The 23,616-nt window shown below is 40.7% G+C and overlaps 1 protein-coding gene across 4 annotated transcripts in view; it reads right to left on the reverse strand.

The window, feature by feature from the left end:
- Positions 1 to 2,249: 2,249 nt before the first annotated feature.
- PALS2 (protein associated with LIN7 2, MAGUK p55 family member) overlaps positions 2,250 to 23,616 on the reverse strand; it is a 107,308-nt gene continuing 85,941 nt past the window's right edge. For all 4 annotated transcript variants that reach the window (XM_090046756.1, XM_090046753.1, XM_090046754.1 and 1 more), the window contains exons 8-12: positions 23,167 to 23,235; positions 22,425 to 22,586; positions 17,935 to 18,137; positions 16,852 to 16,980; positions 2,250 to 13,738 (exon numbers count right to left, since the gene is read on the reverse strand). In XM_090046756.1, the coding sequence (XP_089902882.1) occupies positions 13,562 to 13,738; positions 16,852 to 16,980; positions 17,935 to 18,137; positions 22,425 to 22,586; positions 23,167 to 23,235 (740 nt within the window). In that variant the 3' untranslated portion in view covers positions 2,250 to 13,561. The remainder of the gene's footprint in view (positions 13,739 to 16,851; positions 16,981 to 17,934; positions 18,138 to 22,424; positions 22,587 to 23,166; positions 23,236 to 23,616) is intronic.

A 23,616-nucleotide genomic window follows, 5' to 3' on the forward strand; every position in this document is an offset into this window, starting at 1 on the left:
GCTAAGAGGCAAATGCGCTGGGGAAGATGCTGCCACCGCGCCCTGGGTGTGCTCCATCCCCATCTGCCAGCATATGCCCCCTGTAACCTAAGTAACCCTAGCAGTATGCCTACACCTGGTTGACCACCCTGTGTATTAAAGGCAGGTAAAAATGATTTTTATACACTATAATGTACAGTAGTCAAGTCCCTAACCCCATTTTCCCCATAAGTCTTTAGTTTTGCCAACCACAGGAACTTAACCCATGTGGCTGGCAAGGGAAACCTGTACTTAAATGCACCACTCATGACTCCGGCAACCGTAATTGGAAACTTGTAATTGTTGTTTTCTTTAGCCCATAGTTGTGCAGTGTCTGGTCAGGGTTTTACGACAATTCCTTAGTTCTTGTTAATAGTACCTTTGTTTTCAGTACTTTGTCAGTTCATTTCACATCAGGTCTTTGGTGCCTCAGTATGCAGATTTTGGCACATTGAGTGCCTGTACTTGGAGACTTCCGTGTGTGTGTAGTGGTGTTTCATAATCACAGAAAAATGTGGATTTGGGGGAGAGGGGGGTTAAATCAAAGAATTTTGGATTTCTTTTAATCAGAGAAAACCAGAATCCCTGCTGATTACAACTATTACACTACATTTAGTAACCAAAACTCTAAAAGCTTAGGGAGTTCTGTCTTTCTTACTAACAGGGAGTACAAGATCCAGAAATAAGAATCCTGCCCAGGACAGATCTCTAAGGAGGCAGAGGGTGTAGGTCCTGCTAGAATATGGATTAATACAACTACAGGTCGGTGCACATACGGAGGTCTTGCTAACAGCATGAACCAAAATAGGACCAATGAATACAAACCTAGGCATACTGTGTGTGGCTTGCACAGAAATTGCTGGGAAAGTGGCTTTTTAGTTTTAGAGGAGCCTCCAAGGCCAACAGATAGAGAGTAAACTGATGAGACTAGTACAGAATGCCACGACAAAGATAGTGCACCAGATAAGTGACTTGGCAAACAGGTGTTTCCTAATTGTGAGAAGTAGGATGTTGGCGATGTCACCTGAAGATGTTTCAGTAATTGATGAGAACTAGGATGTGTATGCCGTAAAATTCAAAGTTGTTTTGATCAGTGTATAAAAAGGAGCCTGGCAATCCTCAATACTTCACACTGGGCTTAGTGGTTATGTTTATACCTGTATCATGATTGCAGACAATCCACCTAGCATCATGGACCAACTGTTGTGTCTAGGCTTGTGTGTAGACAATAAACCTGGCTAAGCTCTTTATCATAAAGAGACAAAGATTTTCTGTCTTGTAACAATTAGATTAAGGACATGACATAACTGATAGTATCTTGACAGCATGTGCAGAGACCATCCAAACTGAAAAAACCTGACGTGACTGGCAGCACCTACTCCCCTGCACACCACCAATGGAGTCAAATTACACTGACAGCGTCTGCCCTGATGACACTGGTGACTCTAGACACCTATGGGGAGTTCTAACAGCATAACCAGAAACATTATGACAATTTTCACTGTCATTATGACATTTAAAAATTGCAGTGGTACACGAACACCAAAATGCTTCTGGATAATCAAGAAATGGGAAAAAGTCCTCCCTGATATTTTTATAATGGGATTGCATCCCATTCACTCCCTGTTCTCTCAGTTACTCTTTTCAGATTTATCTTATTTTATGCAATTTGTCTAGCAGCCTCTCACAAGAGTTTCATCAGCTATCCCATATCTGAACTAAACGTTAGGACCACTGCTGTAGTTTCAAACAAATGCACAGAAAGAATAAGAGATCTTTAAAATATTTTTTGAAGGCATGAGTTCATATCTTTTTCCATTCAACTTACAATGCAGACTTCATCTAATTTTTATGTGCCAGTTTCTCTCATCCACTTCTTAGAACATTCATGTACTCTGGATTATGAGCTCATTAAAACTTTTTAATAAAGTTCACTATGTTAATATCTGTAAACTGAAAACCTGCAATCTGAGCCATGTTGTCTCTTTAGCTAATATGTAACTCCCACATGCACTTTAACAAGACTATACAGACAAAAATCAAGATTTCTGGGAGTATCAGGGAAACAGGTATGCAGCCCATTTTCTGTAATGGATACACAACTGAAGTTTAAAACAACAAATGACACTGGTCAGGTATTACCTTAGGTATACACTAAGGTGAAGTCTGACCATGTCAATTTACCTGGCTGGTTAAGATTCAGAGCATATCTAAAATCAGAAAAGAATTAATTTACATTTTTCCCAATATTAAATCTTTATTATATACAAAAATAGTTTGTTAGGAATTAACAATTTCACAGATTTGTACATTAACATATTAATGCTGGACTATACAGAACATGAAAAAGACAATAGGATAATGGGGGCACCTTAAACAAAATATGATTAAAATGTAGTCCTACATATGAACTCATTTTATATATGTAAAGCTGTAATGCCAGCAGTTCCCACCCATTGGGGATCTTCCATAGTACTGAGGTTCTTAGGTAAAAATTTAATTACTAAATGATTTTCACAGGCTTGCATTACAAAATTTAAATTCAACAATCGGTCAGTGTGGCAGAAAAGATTCTCTTTTGTGTTTTTTGCACTACTGAGAACTGTATACACTAGAAGACAGCAGTTTAAAACTCACAAGTCCAGTTTTTAAATTCATTAGTTTATAGAAAAGGCATGCACATTAATTTCCAAAAGGAATATCACAGGTGAAAAAACAAGCAAGATAAGTGAAATCTCAACGCAAGATGATGGACACATTTAATATCAATGTAAATCAGTGTAACTTGAGCAAAATACTGAATTTCTTATCCCAGTTCCTGAAAAAGTAACCTCAGGCTACAGACTCCTTTCAGTATTAGTAGGCCCTCTTACTGTACCAAAAATACATAAGAACATATACAGAGGCAATGGATCATTTGTGGAAGTAAAGAACAATCAACATGCATTTTTAAAAGAAAGAAAGAAAGTCTATGGCAGAGGTGATTTGCATATTATATGGAGTACACTGTACTGTATTTTGAAACAAAAATCCAGTTTAAATTGGCCACCCCACTACTGTTTGCAGCCTCCACTACATGTACTGTTTGAGGACAAATAGTACAAAGTGACTTTATTACCCATTTTCTAGAGAAATACCTGCTGGCCCACCTATGGGACAGTATTTACATTAGCCATGTCTGTGGCCAGTTAACCCATCCTTAAGCCTGATGAAGTGCCGGATACAACCTCATTAAAAAAGGGGGGGACATCTCCGAGGAAGTGTCCCTAGAGCTAACGTAACTCTTTCATGCTTGAGACTTGGTTAGGGTTCTGACCATACCACATCTTGTGTTAGCAGCAAAACAAAAAAGAATTTATATCCACATAGCTTGACAAAGTTAAAAATATGGAAAATGTGATTTACAATCACGTTTACAATAGCTCGCAGAATATAATTATAGTCCAAGTCCACCGTAAAAATAAATTTACCTGTTAATAGTAAGTTACTAATCAGTGGTACTAATTATACATGATGCCCTGGCCAAGATGCTTTGCATTTTTTTGAAAGCTGTACTGGTAAACTACAGCTTCAATAAAAGTATCAATAAATGATATAGAAGTTCATAGCAGGAGACTGGTACTCAGCATGTGCACCAGTACAAGGAATCATACCCTATACCATTGTTCAACAAATAAAACTCCGACAGCAGTCATTAACTTGTATGTAGGTTATTTCTAGTACATTGTTTTTCAGGTTAGAAAATTATGCATTTTTTAGGGATCACTCAGTATATTTGAAGAAGTCAACAGTGTTTCTGTGAAAAATGGTTATTTGACAAGTATTTTCAAAATATTTTTTATTATTTTTCTAGCTCTTATCATGGCAACTATTACAAACAAAAATAGTTTAAATCAGCCTTAAATAAAAATATTTGTTTTCCCACAATCCTGTCAGCTACAAGCTTCAATACCTTAGAGACAAAATGTTAATCCCAAACAGGTCATACCAATAAGCAAGAAAGAAATGCAACCAGAAAGACTGTTACATAAAAAAAACAGACACAAACTAAAGAAAAATTAAGGGTCTTGTACCATACTGATTTTCCCACTTTTGTTTTCTGGCAGTCTATCAAGGAAACCTAATACCAAAGGAAGTGCCGCCAACTACTCACGCCCTTTTATGGCCTCAGACCATTTTCTAACATAGGGGTCGACAGCGACAGGGACAACAATTAAGGCAACAGGCCCGATATACTGAAGAGTTTTGTATCTCTCTTTGGTTGATGTGGATACCTGATCTCTCACAGAGCATTCCCTTTTAAATGTAGTATTACCCAATATTTTAGATATTGAGTTTCAACTAAAAATGTTTCTTAATCTCTATAGGATATGAATGAATTAAATATGATGGTAACTTCAAAACAATGAAGCTTAAGTCAAGAAGCCTAGTAGGAACCACGCATGTTCATGTTCAATCAGTGGATTTTTGGATGCTGGTGGGAGTGCACAGTAGATGGGGAAGGAAATATGTACCATACATCTAGGTCATAGTACTTATTTTTTCTATCACATTAGTGCCTACATGTACTAGTGGAAATTGGGGCTATATCAGAGTAGGCACTTTATAAACACAATGAGAAAGTCTGTCAAAGGCTAGAGACAGACATTACATATAAATCGGTTCAAGTGATCAGAAACTGCTTTAAACCTGTAACAGAACATATGTTCAGTGCACATAAACCAGTCTGAAAATGGCTAAAACCGGTTTGACATAAGTCTGATACGACATTCAACCAGGTTTAACTGAATTAGGTCAAACTGGTTTATGCAATGTCTGTCACAGACCCCTTGCTGGTTTTAATTAAATCAGAGCCATTGATTAGCTAATCAACAGGTCAGCCAGTAAGCTGTTTAAGAAGTTTGATGTAATGTGAAGAGAGACTATTGTTTTGCTAATCAGGTGATAAAGACTGTTATCAGCCCCTGCACCCCCCTCTGGCTTGCTGGCCTGTCAGTTTGCTGCAGACAATATGATAAAGCAGGGAGGGAGATTGAAAAGCTCTGTATCATCATCAATAGATGCATGCACTCCACACACACCCTTGACTTGAGTGCTAGCCGGAGGCTGGCAACACTCCCACCCCTTGAGCAGCCAGTGGAGAAAAGCCTGGGACCGTGCAGGCAGACCTCCCTAATAAGAGAGTCCTGCTGGGGCCTGGCCAGGGTATGCCCCCACCCGCCTCAGCTCAGCTCCCTGTAGAAAGGAAGGGAGAGCTGTTCTAGCACCCCTTGGCTTCAAGCCTGAGCTACTGCAGGCATGTGCCTGAATTTCCTCAGTCCAGAGAGAAGGTCTGTCCAGTTTCAAACTAGTTCAGCCCAGTCAGATTAGACTAATCTGCAAAGATTGAATCAATTCAGGCTCAGGCTTTTTGAATGTCTGTCCCTAGCCAAAGAGCTTACCACTTAAATAAAAGTGAATCAGGCAAAGGACAGAGAGGAAACAGGTACAAAGAGGGACTTGGCTAAGTTCTTAGAGCTGGTTAAAGATTGGACTGGGTAAGAAATCTGTACCTCCCAATTTCCAGACGTTGCCTTTGCCATCTTTAAAGTAAGGACTCAGTAGGATGCAAATTAAGTTTTAAAAGGGCACCTAATCTGGAACTTTCCAGATTTTAAAAATATTTTTCTATTGTCTGCATCACCATCTTGGAAACCCATCAAGCCAATATGGACATGGAATACATCAAATTTTAAGCCTGCAAACCTTAGAAGTGTCTATAACAGAGGCGGACAATTATTTGCAGAGGAAGGCCGCTTACCCAGTTTTGGCAGGCTGTCGAGGGCTGCATGGATAGCCCCACCCCTTGACAAGTGCCCCACCCCCTGGTCACTAACTTGGGACCAATGTCCCAGGGCGAGCACCAGTGGGGCCCGGAGCAGGGCACAGGCTGGCAGGGGTCCGTGGAGCTGGGCTGGGCTGCACCAGCAGGGAGAGGGAAGCTGGCCCTGGAACACCAGTGCAGGCCCCATGCTCTCACTGGCTCCCTACGCACTCACTCCCAGTGCCCCCCAGCCCTGTGTTACAGGCAGGGGGCAGTGCACAGCCCCAACCCCCTGCTTGCCAGCAGGGAAGTAGCTGGTGCTGAGCGCAGGGAAGTGGCCCCTCACCCATCCCATGGCTGGCCCCGGGGTGGGCAAGGGGCCACTTTTCCCTGCGCTCAGCACCAGCTTGTAATCCGCCCCATTGTCAGCCTGGCAGTGGGGCTGGGTTACAAGGTGGTGCTGAACGCAGTGGGGTGGGGAAAGCAGCCCCTCCCCGCCCCATGCATGGCACCCTGCACTGCAGGTGCTCACAGCCCACATGGGGCTCTCCAGCAGAGGTACAGGCAGCCCCATGCGGGCTACAAGTAGCTGCAGCATGGGGCAGGGAGGGGCTGCTTCCCCCCCGCCCTGCTCTCCTTCCCTGTCAGGGCTTTCCCCACACCGCCCCCTGCACCAGGGCAGCCATGTGCTCCCAGGGCTGGGGCTTCTGGCTAGGGGGTGGGGCCAGGCAGTTCCACTGTTGTTAGAGCCCGTCAGGCTTCCCCTGGGTCCTACTGCCCTTGGTTCCTGTCATTTTTTTTTTTTACAGGAACCAAGGGCAGAGAAATATTAATTTTCTACATTTTTTTAGGGGCCCCGTGGGCCGGACAGAATGGCCTCACGGGCTGCATCCAGCCTGCAGGCCATATTTTGCCCATCCCTGGTCTATAAACACAGACATTCAAAAAGTTTAAGTTGGGCTGATACCCTGGTTTCATAAATTTCTTGCACCACAAGGTTCAGGCAGCCATACCGATCTGAGAACACTGCAGATGGACACAAACTCATACTGTTGAGTTTCCTCACTTACATCCACTTGTGATACTGCTAAAATTTCACTTTTATTTAGTTAATTTTATAATTTAAAAAAGCTAATTTTAGTTAATTTTATAATTTTAAAAAGTTAAAATACATAAAGGATGACATGGTCTACTGTGTCTTACTACGGTGAGCTTTATCAAAATATTTTGGATCTTAGATTGACTCACTAACATAACTTTTAGAAAATAGTGCCGCTACCCTAGAATCATAGAAGTAAGGTCGGAAGGGAACCTTGTAGATCTTCAAATCCGACCCCCTGCCAGGGCAGGAGAAAAAACTGGGCTCAAATGACCCCAGGTAGGCATCAAGCCTCCTCTTAAAGACCTCCCCCCCAGGGTAGGAGCCAGCACCACTTCCCTTGGAAGTTGGTTCCAGATCCTAGCTGCCCTGACTGAAGTAATTCTTACGGATGTCTAATGTAAACCTACTCTCCAACAACTTGTGGCTGTTATTCCTTGTTATGCCAGGGGGTGCTAGGGGAAACAAGGTCTCTCCCAAACCCTTCTGGTCCCCCCTAGTGAGTTTATAGATGGTCACCAGGTCCCCCCTCAGCCTTCACTTGTGAAGGCTGAACAGGTTCAGGTCCCGCAGTCTCTCATTGTAGGGTCTGCCCTGTTGTGCCCGGATCATGCGGGTAGCCCTTTTCTGGACCCTCTCAATGTTGTGCACATCCCTCCTGGCGTGGGGCACACAGAACTGGACACAGTATTCCAGCTGTGGCCTGACTAGTGTTGCAAAAAGGGGGAGGATCACCTCCTTGGCCCTGCTAGAGATGCATCTGTGGATGCACAACAAGGTCCGGTCAGCCCTACCAACCGTGATCGCACATTGTCAGCCCATGTTCATCTTGGAGTCAGTAATGACTCCAAGATCCCTTTCTGCCTCCATGCTCTCAAGAAAGGAGTTTCCCATCTTATAAGTGTGCTGCTGGTTACTACTGCCCAAGTGCAGCACCCTGCACTTGATAGCACATCCTGTTTTTGCTAGCCCATCCCTGTAACCTATCCAGGTCTTGCTGCAGTCTTTCCCTCCCTACTAGTGTGCTCACCTCACCTCAAATTTTGGTATCATCAACAAATTTAAACAGGTTGCTTTTGACCCCGTCGTCCAAATCGCTGATAAAGAAATTGAACAGTGCAGGCCCAAGGACCGAGCCCTGGGGGACTCCGCTGCCCACTACTCCCCAGGTCGAATATGACCCGTCCACCACCACCCTCTGCCTGCGACCCTTCAGCCAATCTATAATCCATCTGACTGTGTAGGCATTAATGCCACAGTTGCCCAAATTTTTAATGAGGATGGGGTGGGAGACGGTGTCAAAGGCCTTGCTGAAGTCCAGAAAGACTACATCCCAGGCGATACCTGCATCCAATGCTTTTGTGACCTGATCATAAAAGGCAATCAGGTTGGTCTGACATGACCTGCCCCTAATGAAACCATGCTGGTTGCCCTTGAGCATCATCCCTGAGGCCGGCCCATCACAGATGTGCTCCATGATGATCTTCTCAAAGAATTTCCCTAGGATTGAGGTAAGACTGACAGGCCTATAGTTGCCCAGGTCCTCCCTCCTCCCTTTGCTAAAGATGGGGACCGCGATGGCTATCTTCCAATCGTCTGGCACCTGGCCCGAGCACCACAAATGCTCATAAAGCCATGCCAACGGCCCTGCAATAACCCCTGCTTGCTCCCTCAACACCCTGGGGTGGAGAGCATCTGGACCCTCCGATTTGAATACATCCATCCCCTCCAGAAGCTCTCTAACCCGGTCCTCCCCACCCTGAGGTCTGGAGGCGTTCCCCTCTAGTCCATCTTGCATCATGGTGGGGAAGTCCCGGTCCCTGCCCAAGAAAATGGAGGTGAAGAATTGGTTAAAGAGGTCTGCTTTCTCCTCTGGCACAACCACCAGATTGCCCAGAGGATCTTGCAGGGGCCCCACATTTCCTGGTTCTTTCTTCATCCTCCCTATATATTTGAAATTTTTTTTTATTATCTTTGATTTTGGATGGTAATCCTTGCTGTATGTCCACCTTAGCTTTCCTGACAGTCCCCCTACAGGCCCGAGCAGAGGAGGTCTACACCTCTTTGGAGACAGCACCCCCCTTCCACCGGTTGCACTCCACCTTTTTGGCAATCAGGCATTCCCGTACACCCTTGGTGAGCCAGGGGGGCTTTCGGGCACTCCTGCCCCCCTTGCTTTTTGTTGGGATGGTCACCACTTGGGCCCTGACTATCGTCTTCTTAAGGAACAACCACTCATCTTAGGCACTGAGCTCCCCTGCTCTTGAAAACCCCAGACCCTCTCCCACTAATCTCAACTCGTTGAAGTTGGCCCTCTTGAAGTCTAGGGCTACCCCCTTGCTGCAGGCTCTTAACACCCTGCGCTGGATGGTGAATTTCAGCAAACGATGATTGCTATCACCCAGGTGGTCAAGGACCTGAAGGCCCCTTACCAGGTCATCGCCTGTGGCCAGAACCAGATACAACAGGGCATTTCTTCTGGTGGGACTGTGCACCTCCTGAATTAAGTGGAGGTCCTGTATCTCGGCCAGGAACCTCCTGGAACGGCCCAACCTGACTGACTGTTCCTCCCAGCAGATGTCCGGGTAATTGAAGTCACCCATGACAACTACATCCCTTGCCTTAAGTGCCTATGCAAGCTGGCCCGAAAATTCCCGGTCCAGCTCCTCCCCTTGGTTGGGGGATCTGTAGTAGAACCCTCTCCCCACAGCCCCCTTGCATCTTGACCCAGAGCACTTCCGCTTGCCCCTCTGACCCCATTTTGCTATGAAATAACCACTTGTGTATATGTAAGTGCACACAAAGCATTTACAATTGAAATGTGTTTAAATTTAGTCCATCCATGAAATAAGTTATCATTCTTGCCATTCTGACTGCATTTAAAGTAAAAGCTTTCATTCACTGAGGAAGCCAATATTTCCTCTACAACTCTCTCTACATATGCAAAGAATTTTACAGCATCTCGTGCACTTCTTAATACAGGTGCAAGTTATAGATAAACAAAGAATTTTTAGGGTGGAATATCTATATGCTTAAAAAAATATTTTATTACTTGTCACATTTCAGTTAGAAACATGGGCTAGTTTTACTATATCTCACCTTGCAGAAGTATTTCTGGATTAACCTTGGTACATCAATAACATGACTGTGTACACAAACATCTTCTGTTTTATCACCTACATACATACATATGCATAGATATCCATTTGATTTTTTACAACTTTTTAAAAACTATATTTATCTTGTAATAAACACCAGGTACCTTAAAAATGTAGCAGTACTTCCATTTCATGCCTAACCATCTATTATTTTTTATGGTGAATCAGCATTAAAATTTACTTTTCACCATCTGCAAAAACTGAGTGTTCAGGATTCAGCAAGATGCACCAAATAAAAGGAAATCCTAAACAATAAGAAATCTTATATTCACCTAAAACTCCCAGTTTTATAAGCATAACAACACTGTATATCTTGAGTATTTTCAATTTAAAGAGATGGCATTCATTGAACTTTTTCATTATTTGTATATTATGCAGTACAATTGAATTTGTGGAAACATCTTCTAGCTGACCATACTTCCTACCAATATTGTATTATTGCAAGTCACTTGTCTCTGTAAATAGGCTGGAAATTCTTAAAAACTATAAAAATGGCTTAAGATCTTTCAAAAAAATGTTTTTAAAGTGTAAGAGATGTCTAGCCTTTCTAAGCTGGTATATTTGGATGCAAACCTATATTTTCTTATTTTGAAGGGCATGGTGGGGGGGGAAAAAAAAAAAAAAATCACACATTTTCTTAACAGCTGTTTTAAATAGAAACTACATGAGTTTAGACAGCTAAACTGGTCCTGAATAAAGACAGCATACTTTGATAATCCAAGAAATTTCTTAAAACAAACAAAAAGGAATTAGGTTCTCTTACAAAATTAAGATCGGAGACCCAAATTATACCTACGCTGGGTTTGATATACATGCATCCTGGCAGACAAACCTTTATCTGAGGGAGTCCCCGAATCGTATTCCTTATTCACTTTTAAGAGGCTGGAATCTAGTGGTAATTGTGCTAATCTCCAGAGTGACAGATTTCACATTTTCTGCACTACTGAACACATGCTATACATATAACTACTAGAGTACCATGCTGATTGGATAGGCCCTTTCAACAGTATTACCACTAAAACAATGATGAAAATGGTACAGTAGTTTTCTTGGTGTGAAAACTTGACATGGTTTCATTAACAAAATGAAATATAACAAAAGCAACAGAACCAGTGGAGTTTACATTATGGTATGGAAAGGAAATTATACAAAAATAGGGCTGGAAGGGATCTCAGGAGGTCATCTAGTCCAACTCACATTCAGGGCAGGATCATCTCTCCCAAGCATCTAGCGTTTGTGAATATCTTTCCATTTCACTTACTCTTGAGGTACTAGCCCAATCCACTTAGGGCATTATTATAATTCCTGAATTGTAATTTAAACCTCATATTAGAGAGTATAGTATCTGTCTAGATAGCATATATGTTGGTCTCCTGTTACATAACATACAACAAAGGAAACTGGTAGTTTTAATTACAGACATAAAACTGTAGTACCAAGTGGCTCATTAAAGTATTCAAGCAATGAATTTACTATTTGTTGCTGCTAACTACAGTACAAGACTATTCCCCTCCAGGCATCTCCTAAACATCTGTGTCATCGAACTAGGCTCCTAAGAATAGCAAATGGAAGTGGCAGGCCGGTGCCATATTTATAAAATCAATTAAATTTAATAAAAAACACACAAACCAAATACATCCTACAAAACTTAACTAAATGAAAAGTGATAAATAAAGCAGTGATAAAAATCTTTTTGAGGATTTCAGACTTCCTTGAAAGACTGAAATATCTCAGTACCAAGAGCCAAGGACAAGACCAAGGCTATGCAAAATTTTGTATAACATTTACAAAATATATTGGAATCTTTAAAAAAATACCTCAGAGGTTTTAATCTTCTATAATATAACTTTGCTGAGACTTGCCATTTCTCTGTATAAAGTAATTATTTAAAACAATCCAAACCCTGTTTTCTTACACACAGGAAGTCTTTAAAAGACCAAAAGGTACGCTATTGTCTTATACTGTATCAGCCTCTTTTGAGTTTTTTAGTGAGTTGCCTTCTTGTTGGCATTGTACCTTATGCTTTGGTGTGGAAAAAAATTCAGAAGTCAGGTGCCTGTCACCATATGGAAAATAAGTTAAGTGGGTAGGTGACTGCAATTTAGGCACCTATACTGATATGTAATGAATGTGGCTATATACAACAAGTAGCATAACAAAATATGGTCACAAGAATAGCTTGTCTTACTGACAATCTGTATTTTCATTTTATACTCATTAAGCAGAATTTACATTAGCAAGTCTTGAAAAGATGAATGACTATGACCTTGGAAATAATGTGAATTATGCCAATGAGCGTACTAAAGGAAGAATTATTTTATCACCAAACACAAAAAAGCCTGTTATGAAACAAAAGGTATAAACACTGATCTTTAGCATCTGACAAGTTTTCAATTTCACAAGCTATTCGGTGAAGAATGCAGTTTAAAACACAATGTAACAAATAGCACAAAACCCCCATTACATCACATTTCATAAAACACAACAGCTGAGTACTCACAAATATTCCCCAAAGTAAAATAAGAACCAGCTAACTAGCATAGGAGCTGAATTCACAGATCAATATACAAATACTGAACAATGTCTCAATGAAAGAACAGGAGTCTTTCTTTTAGTAATGTATTTTCAACAAGTGCGAATAAATAAGTCCTATACACTAAGCCTCAGTGCAAGGCTCCATATGATATGGTTCTCTCTCAGGCTACTACACCAGGATTCCAATTACAAAGACTTACATTACATAAAACCTTTCTGACAACAGTACCTCATTTGTAATGGGCTAAAAGGTCAGCCCCCAAAAGTAGCCTAATAAGTTGAGTGCAAGGTATTGCTTACATTATTTTTTAAAGATACATATGGGGGAATCTACAATACATTTGTCTAAATCATGAGACACATTAAGAACCTATGAAACTGCAAAAATGTAAAAACATTGAGCAGTAAGAAGCTGGAGCAAAGTAGCTGTGTGCTGGTTGCCACTTCAGTATTTAAAATGTTTGCTCCCGTAAAATTAGTTCAAGATGCTTATTAGGAAAAGTTTAGTGTTTTCTCCTATTAACAAACTGACATATTACCAGTTAAACACTGACTTCCACAAGAATTTTACAAAAATTGTTTCAAGTATCCTTGTTTAATCACAGTGAAAATGTAAGACCAAAATGCAAATGTTTAAGTGAATGATTAAAAGTTTTAGATGAAAAAGGCAAAGGTACTAAATCAAAACATATAAAAATGCTTCAACGCATTTCCTTCATGTGATATGAATAGAAAGGCTATCTGTAAAAAGTTAGAAAAATTAAAATAAGTTACATATTTAAGTACACTTTCCCTTCAGCATTTTATATAAAAAGTCAGAATAGTGTACCATTTGAATATACACAGAGTAAAAATGCATGGGTGCTGCAGTTATCTTCTCTACGTGTCTTCTCAGCAGAATGCCTGTTGCAGCTATTTCATTTATTTAAGACCATCTTCAGAAATCTCTCAGTATACCCAGCTAATTGGGACCCACTGTGGCTCCAACCTTAATTTCTCTATAGCAGTCTGTAGTTTCTCAAAGGCTTTGTCTAGATTGTCATTTACAATGGTCAGATCAAAATAGTGGTTGTATGCTCTCTGAATCCGGGCGCTTTCATCAACTGTTTTTTTCAAATCAGTGTCCTGTGAAAAACATTTGAAACTAATTAAAATCTACAACATGGGCAAGCTGCTACAGGTTCAGAAAAAGATAACAGTAACATCAGTTTGTCAAGCACTGCAACTCGCTTCTAATTTTAGCTGTAATACTGAACAAGCAAAAGTTCATGTATTACAAATATACATAAAAGCTTGATTTAAAATATTTTGAGGGAGATGAAAACAGTTCCAATTAGTCATTAGATTACTGTTAAGCATTACACCCAAGTTTGCATTCCCTCTTCAGCCAAAGTCCAGAAGGATGTTGCAATTTTGAGCACATACAAAGGATTCTCCATGGAAAGACCCTTCCAAATACTTCCCTGTTCTGCACAGGTACAGTTCAGGAACAATTGAGGCAGCCAGTTTTAGAAACCTTGTCCCTAAATATATTTGAATTTCAACAGACTGCTACAAAAGAAAGAATTTCTATACATGATTTTTTAAAAACTCATGCTTCAATATCATGGAACGAACTCTGGAAACCCTTGCTATTTTGCTCTACATTTCACCCAGTCTTTTCATCTGCACACATCCATTTCCTTGTAGGTCGCTACTGCACCTATTACTGCTGACACAATGTGAGCCCTGTTTCAAGACTGCAGCCAACGGTTCTGTGGATCAAAAAATAAAGTGCTAAAAAACCATTGTAGAAGTGTCAGACATGGCAAAGTGTCACTTGGCATCCTTTGTTTTATACTTCATTAATCCTGGATTACCCACATATAGCTTTGCCAAGAAAAACATGTCAAATCACTTCTGCACACAGACAATTAATAAAAGCCTTGATCACCACTCAACTGTTCCTTTCCTTAAAAATAAGTTTTAAGTATTGATGTTCCTGTAAATTCACATTTAAAAGCCTCCTTTCCCCACTGAGGTTTAAACAGAACTCCGTTTGCAATTAAGTAAGGAGGAAACTTATTTAGTACCCTGGGAATCAGATGGACCAGAAGAAGTAGGGACCTTTGCAAGGAGTTATTTATCTTAGAAATAATTAAAAATAAACCATTAATGAACAGAATTGATTCAACCCTCAAAATGTATAGCAGATATTAATTTACTCTGCAAGTGCTGCATGAAGAAATTAAATAGAAACACAAATACACGTGCACAGGTACACACACATTTTTTGTGTGAAAGCTTGCAAAGAATTTTTCCAACTATTTGAGTTGGTCTAATAAAAGAGATCAGATTTACCCAGAGAACCTTATCTGCCTATGTCCTTTGACCAACATGGCTACAACCTACACCCCTGAATAAAGCACGCAATTAAGGATAACCACAATCCTGACAAGGAATACAGTAAAAAGAAGAGCTGGCTCCCACAAGCCATCCCTTAGATCCAGCACGGAATACCAGCTCCCTGCTTTGACAGCATCCTAAGATGCAGAATTAAGGTTGCACATTCTTATGCATGAGACTCCCTAGTTTGAAAAAGGAAATTCTAATCTGTACGATTTACTAGCACTCGGTCATGAATCATCAGTAGAGTTTGAATCTTGAGCTATCAGTGTTGCAGCACAGACTGCTTGTACCAAAGCTACATAGTAGGGCTGTGCAAAGCTTTGGTCACCAATTTGATTTGGAGGAGATTCAGCCCGATTCGGCAGTCAAACTTCCAAATCCAAACTGAATTGGGAGACCCATAAAAAGGTCCAAACTGAATCCAAAGCTTGCAAATTGATTCGGAGAAGAGATTCGGAGATTCGGATTGGCCAGGGAGAGTCAGGCACAGCTGGGCAGCTGCAGGTTCTCCTGTGACTTCTCCGGCTGTGCCTGCCTATATTTGGGCAGGGGGAGCCACAGGACAAGCCCTGGATGCCCTGCCTGGCCTGCTCCCCTGCCTGGCCCCAGCCTCCCAGCACTTTAAAAAAAAAACAACCCTGCACTCATCGACTGCAGCAGTAAGGATCAGGGCCTGAGAGCTCGTGTCAGAGCCCCCCATGCAGTTTGGGGCAGTGGGGAATTGCCCCCACCCTCCTGGCACCTGTCGCATCGTGTGGGTGCAATACAGCTCAGCAGGGTGCTGTGTGCTGTCTGGGAGCTGGGGCAGCTCCAGAAATCATCCAGAGCCTGGCACTGCTCAGCCCCAGTGGCCCCAGCTCCCAGACAGCGCGCAGTGCCCTGCTGCAGCAGGTGCCATGTGGGTTCCAGGTTGGGGGTGATCCCTGCTGCCCCATGCTGCATGGAGGGGCTCGGACCACCACTGCTGCAACCAGTGAGTGCAGGGCTTTTTTATTTTTATTTTTTAAAGTGTCAGGAGGCTGGGGCTGGGCAGGGGATGGGGCCAGGCAGGGCAGCCATGGGAGCTTTTCCCACCGCTCCCCCTGCACCGAGAGAAGCAGGCACAGAAGGAGACACGGGAGAACCTGCAGCCACCTAGGTCTGGCTGTTCCACCAAGCCTCCGGAGTCAGGTGGGGAGAGTTCCTATCCAACACCCTGGCCCCAACAAGGGGGAACTGGCATCATATCCTGGGTCCTGGCGTGGCTTGTAACAGCCAGTTCTTTTTCACCTTCCTGGACCTCTATAAAGGTAAGGGACCAGCTTTTCCTTCTTGGCACCTTTCCTCTTCTACTCTGATAGGTCCGCGCTAGTCCCAAATACAGTATGTGTTGCACCTGTATCAGTGCCATTAGCATGGCCTCATTTGGCCCACTGTATTACTCAGAGAAGATTCGATGATTTCCCCTCTCCCACAATTTAACACTTTATATTTTAGGCAAATCTGAAAAAATGTGATGGAACAAAGAAAAAGCATTTTGGTAACATAATTCCCAAACATTTTTTTGCTGCAAATAATGGAAATGTGAGCCTCAAAAAGAGGCTATAAAAGATTCCTTCATCACAGAAAGGATTCCTTCCAAGACCCTGGCATTACAAATCCATGTTTTTAAAAATCTGTATTTCCTACTAAGTCTCCGATTTATTTAAATTACACTTAACTATGTAATCAATCACAAACCATGCCTGCCCCTTCCTTAGTGAAACTAAGATCTTTCTTTTTTGAGTGTAATTTGAGTGCAATTTAAATGGAAAAATGTTTAAGAAAAATCTGTTCAAAACAGAATTGTAACTAAGAAAGAATTGACTTACAGTTAGAAGTTTTGTTGTAATTCCAGCATCCACAACAGCCTTATGCATGGCACGCAGTGTTTCTAACTCTGGAGCAGCAATAAATACGACATAGGGCATAAACTCTGAAGTCCTCAATACTTTCAGAGCCTAGAAACAAAAATATTATTTAACTGAACTAAAAAAAAAAGAAAGATTTGCATTTCTCAGTCATCAAACAATAAAATATTACAATTCTAGTAAGGTATCATTAACACTTCATTCCTACCCTATCTTTAAAATGTCACTAAGCCAAAAGACAGCTTGAGATCCCCTTCTGAAACTGTCAACACCATTCATACTTTAGCCCAGGGATGTCAAACATCTGGCCTGAAGAGCTGTTTTACCCAGCCCACCTGGCTACTGGTGGGTTACCAGAAGTGTGTGCATGTGCGTGTATGTGTGGCAGCGGGGTGGGGAAGTGGGGAGGCACTTGAGGTCCCTGGGCCTTGGTGGATCTGTTCAGTGTCAGTACAGTCCTTGCTCACCTAGCGGCTGCCAGTCTTACTGATGCTTGTCCCTGCTAGTCCCACCACTGTACCCGCCATTGTCCCACCACTATTCTTACTGCTACCTTATGCCTGAATATGGCCCTCAAAAGAGAACTGCAATCCTGGTGTGGGGCATGGGGTAAGTTTGACACCCCACTTTAGTCCAACACGTTCTGATCAGCGATGCAAAACACACTCTGATTTAATCCTTCACAAAGTCTGACCCAGCCCTATAACCTCTTCTAGCTTCAAGTGGCAGAGATTAAAAAAGAAAAAAAAAAGGAAAAAAAAAAGAAAAGAAGGAACCTGTGTTTGCCAAGGAAAGACCAACTTAAATCTTCAAGCTTGACACACACCTCTCCAACATAATAGTCCATGTTATTCATTTTAGGGCAGTGGTTTTCAACCTTTTTTCATTTGTGGACCCCTAATAAATTTCAAATGGAGGTGAGGACCCCTCTGAATTTTAAGTGTGGTTATTCACATACTTTTGACTGATAATAGTCATCTTTTGCAGACCCTTTCGACAGGTTGAAAACCATTGTTTTAGGGTATAGTATTACAGACAACATACCTGTGGGTTCACATCCAAGATGCATGTCCTTCCAGTCTGAACCACTTCAAGGATAGAATCTATTTTGGTGCCATAAAGGTTCCCTTCATATTCTCCATGTTCCAAGTACCTGCCAGCTTTAATATCAACTTCCATTTCAGCTCGTGACACAAACCTGTATGCTTGCCCATCTTTTTCATCATCTCTTGGTTTTCGTGAAGTAACTAAATATCAAATTGTTGACAAATCACAAACTAGATATAGAAAACCACAATACGCAGTACACAAACACTTAAATTAGATTTACTGTTATGTTACTGTATATTTGTATAGACTTAAGCTTAAAATCTCTGAATACAACCCCGCCTATTCCATCTGTTTGTATTCTCTAATCCCACATTTTATGCTACTTTATATACCCTGTTATTTGTCTATTCTTCTCCATCATCAGATCTCATTCATTCCTTATTCCATATTTTTTTCATTTTTCCCCTTTACCAAACAATAGATAACATTTCAAAAGCACTTAAAAGGACATGAAAGTCAACAGAACCTACACTCTTACATACCAAAGTCACTTTTGAAAACGAAATTTTTGCAATCTCCAACCTTTCTATCCAATGCCTAAATGCTTGATTCACTCTAAAATACTCAGGGCCTATCTATATTGTACCAGGAGTGAAGTGAAGAGTTAGTTTACATTCACTTGGGAACTGGAACTAGACTAACCACGGAAGCGCAGACCTCAATACTTGCATAGTTACCCTGATGCTTAGGGTAATTTGTCACTTCTCAGCAAGTGAAAAAACAAACAAACATAAAATATTTTATCATCATTTGCATCTTCATCATTATGGAGAACTGTACATTTCACCATGACGCACCGTATGCTGTTGTGATGTTACTATTCAGATTTGCTTAGCATCAAAGAGCCCTAGTCGCAAATGCAGCCTAAACAATGGTATCAAATCTTACAATAATTAATATGATAAAAAAGCACAGATGGACTATATAATTAAGCTGAATAATCTGAAATAACAGTTCAAAAGTGAGCAATAACAGACACTGTATCTATGATAGGTCCTATAAATTCTGCAGTCTGCATGAGAGGAAAGGTTGACATGGTACTGCTTTCAAGTGGATCCTATCTCAATGCCAAGCTTCTAAATATGTACATATTCCAAAAGAATTGAGATCAATATTGACAATATTTGAGAATAAGAGTATATCACCTTAACAAAAAAAAATCTTTCATGAAAAAATGGATAAAGTTTATTACTTAAAGAAACTGAGTGGCCTCTCTAAAGCTATTCCTTCTTACAAATAGGAATATTTGTTTGGTTCTGTATATACACACACACTTCTATCTATTTATAACCATATATACAAATAATACTGTATACACAGTTGTTAGTTATCTTTAGATAAATTACTACGTTAGCTTGGTTAAACAGATTTAAAACTTCACTTTTTTGGTAGTATGTTGCTTAGCTATAACTTGCTTTTAATAGGAACCACACTATTTATGCCTTGAAGTGCCTAATCAACTGACCAAGAATACTTTAAATTATATTAATATTGGCACATATATTAACTGTGAGATGTCACAGTTGCAAATAATGTGATTTTAGACAATTACTTACTCTTCATGCTATATATTATCTTTTGCCTACACCAGTTATTAACTGATTTCCAACCCATGCCCCTATGAAGAGATTATATTGTTATGCTAATATTGCACACTTATATTAGCACAACACAATATTATATAACATAACACAATATTAATAGATATACATATCGATTCTTCAGTGGTCAGGGTGATGGTTTAGAAAGGTTTACAGAGGGAAATAAAACTGGGACTCCCAGGACAAGCCCTTCATTTTCCTTGCACTGGGCACAAATTTCCCTGCGTTATCTGTAAGTCCTAGCTCTCTCTGTCTTAGGCTAGGCAGACATAAAAAAAAACACCTGAGATAGAATCAATCTAAGTTGCATGGTTTGCTGTAAGCAGCGCAGTTTACAGCTGTAGCAGCAAACAGAACGCACGTTTGGTGGGGGTAGGAAGAATAGAGGCATGCAGGCTGCCCATCTTAAACCGGGTTCCAACATTTTTAAACCAGTCTGTGCGCTGAACTTCTGTTCTGTTATAGGTTTAGACTGGTTTCTGGTCACTTACACTGGTAAAACTGTAATGTCTGTACCTGGCCTTAATGCTAGTCCAATTACTTGCCTATGGGAAAAAAGAATAGATTAGACTGATCTAAGAATTATAAATGGTTGGGAAAGAATGCATACAGAACTTGTAGTCTGACTTGATAGTGCGGACATTAAGGGGAGAAAGCAATTGTGAAAAGCATTAGGAATATAATATATCTATCCTGATTTATTTAATGGTAAAGTGGACCCAATAGATTTCACAGAACAAAATACTGATAGTTTGATGTATTTCTTTGCACTTTTCTTTTAGTTTGTGCAGAACATGTATAAGGACATGTTGAAGTAAGTCGGTCACCAAAAATACGACAAATTAAGAATGAATTGAGTGGTAAGCATGCAAAAAAACTGGGCAGGTGAAGTTATGTGAGGGAGGATGCCTTAAAGTCAGAATACTCCAGGGAGGCAACTACACCAGAACAATTTGGTATAATGCACCAGCTTTTGATGAACGACAAAATATCAGCAGTCAGGAACATAGTTGTGATAATGGGAACATGAACCAGATCAGTGGATGCCACTCTCAAAGATGACTTAGAAATGAGAAAAGTATCAATAAGACTCCAGTCACTGTTGTGCCCAGTAAGACTCACAACCTCAGTATTATTATACTGGTGAACTGCTGTGCTTCCAAGAAGCCACCAAGAACAATCATCATGGAAAGCTGATTTAAGAGCACTGATTTTCCAGGACAATGAATCACCCCACATCTCAGGTGGCAAAGACCAGAGCAACCAAACGGGTTTGAAATGCTTCACCATCCAGTCCATTCATTAGATGTGGCTCACTCCAACTTGCACCTGACCACAAGTTAAAGACTTTTGTGGAAAGAGTTTCAGTGATGATAAGGTGGCTAGGAGTTTTTGAACATGCAAGACAGACTTCTACCAGAGAAGCACAGCTGCACTGGACCAACTACATTGTTGTCAAGGAAAATTATATTGAAAAACAGTCCCTCTCTCCCTCCCTCTCTATTTCCTTTCCAGCAGATGCACACACGGGGAGACTTTTTTTTTGCCACAGAAAACAGGATGATAAACTGTAATTGCCCAAAAAAACAGTTATGCAGCTGTATGTATATGCATTTAGGTGCAGAAAGGGAAACAGGAATAGAAACAGGTGACATCCGTCACTGCCTTTGTGCCGCCATAAAAGTGAGAAAGGCACAAATGCCAGGCAAACAGATGTCCACACCCTTGTTGCACCACAAAGTGACTGCAACAAAGGTGGTATCAATTTGTGCTGCTTTTAGCAGCGGCTGTCTGTTTATTTTATGGCATGAAAGCATGGGCAGCTCAGAACTGCCTACACTCTCCAGCCATGCCTGGCAGGCATTCCAGGGTTTTGAGGGACCTAATACTATGCACCCTGGGAAATCCTGGGCAGGATTGGGCCCCAAAAGCTCTGGGAGTTCCTGCCTAGCTTTCCCTACTTACAGAGATATGAACTCAAGGATTTTTGAAGTGCACCTCAGTAAGCAGGGGAAGTCAGGGTTTCCTCACTCATACACATCCCTCAACAACCCTTGCTTACCAAGGCATACCCTGGAGATTCCAGGGGCACACCTCAGTAATCAGAGAAACCCCAACTTCCCCTGCTTATCAAGGGGCACCCCAGAGATCCTCTGCTTGCCAAGAGACAAGCCAAGCTCAAGGGGCCCGATCCTGTGTGGGAATTCCCATGGTGCACAAAACCGAACCCCTCACACCTTACCAGAACACACACTGCCGGCTGTCCTACCCATTGATGCTGCAGGACAACAAGTGATGTGCATGTCACTCAATAAAGCAGATCAGCTGTGCTGGGACACATCCCAACACAGCTGCTCCACTTTGTTAGACAATGTCTGTTTCTACCCTACGATACTGCCATTAGAGACTCTGGGATTAAATTCACATACTAAATTTCAAAAGAACTTCACCAAAATAAATTGGGCATTTGGAAAAAATAGAGTTCACAGGCAAAATTTCACTAAGTGTTATAATCTGAGGAACTTTTAGAATCACTCAGCCATTGATGATGATTGACATTCTAGAAAACACAAGACGTATACTGGAGTAATACTGCCAAATGCATGTATTGGAAATCATTTCCTCAGCATAAGCAGACAAAGTTTTGCTGTTCCAATTCACTGGAAAGACTGATTAGAGAAAACTAAATATATTATCATAAAATTCAACTCTTGTTACTTCCAAACTGAGATACTGGGATAAGGTTCAGATTAGAGTAGGTTTTCTAGATGAGTCATCAGTTTCTGGAAATAGGATCTTATAGTGGGAGTGCTGACAACTTACATGGCACTGTAGTTCCAAACCTAGTAGGATTCAATACTATAAACCTATTTTTCAAGCTTCTTCGACCAACTCCCTGGGCCCCTATTAAGACCAACGTCTTCCTCTGAAAAGGGGGCATTTTGGCTACCTCTTCATAAATCTGGATTTCATGGCGGTCAAATTCTACACAGGAAAAAAAAAGAACAAAATACAGTTCAAGTCATTATATATATACTGAAAACTTCAACGTTTTGTATGCTCATATCACCTATTACTTTGACAAAGTAAAATTCAAGTCTGGTATTTTGAGCATGATATTCCTGTGTTAACAGAAATAGGAACACAGCAGATTCCTTCAGTCACAGTAAATTTTTAAAACAGAAATTCTTTAGCAGAGGTTTTTTGGGGGGGGTATGTTTAGATAATCATCACAACTTGGCAGTACTAACTGCTGTCCTAAAAATTTTAAAGAAATACCCTTTGAGTCCTTATTCGGGCTTCTGATGCATGTCTCAACACCAATACTTTTTCTTTGAGATCATGACTTAAAAATTTCAAAGTTATATACCTACAAGTTTCTGAACTACCTGCAAACCAAGATTGCCTATTTTATCTGAGAACCTTCTGCTATAACAGAAATGTTTTAGCATACTGGGCACTGCAGATTAAACTAAATTTAAAAAGCAGATGCAGAAATTTTACAAAATTTTGGACTACCCATTATAACACTGGAGCTAAAAGTAAAGAAAAAGGGAAAAAGTACCTGCATTTCTGGTTGTGAGGTACATCATCTTTTTCTTTTTTTTACTACCTATTGTCCCACAAAAAGGGCCTGAAAATAAGCAGAGGCAATAGTACTAGAAGCTCTTAAAACATTGTAACTTCTTGTTAAATCTCTTTTCATAGTGGCTTATTCAATGTAAATTTTGGAATTACATCTACACTCATATTTTAAAGGATCACTGCAAATTATTTTTTAAAACCAAAAACAAAACATGTACTTCCATGAAGAGACTAAACACCACCATAACATTTTATATACATTATGTGATTTAATAGGGCACATAAAAGTAAATGTTCTGCATTAAGCTACCAGAAAACAAAATTTATAAAAATAAATCAAAGAGAAATAGTTTTCAGGAATTATTTATATGCAATTTCAAAAGCAACGTGAAAAACAATAATAAAATGGGTACACCATGGCTGATTTTCC

The sequence above is a fragment of the Crocodylus siamensis genome, chromosome 5 (genome assembly GCF_052110815.1).
Source record: "Crocodylus siamensis isolate JL-2025a chromosome 5, ASM5211081v1, whole genome shotgun sequence".
Classification (NCBI taxonomy): domain Eukaryota; kingdom Metazoa; phylum Chordata; order Crocodylia; family Crocodylidae; genus Crocodylus; species Crocodylus siamensis.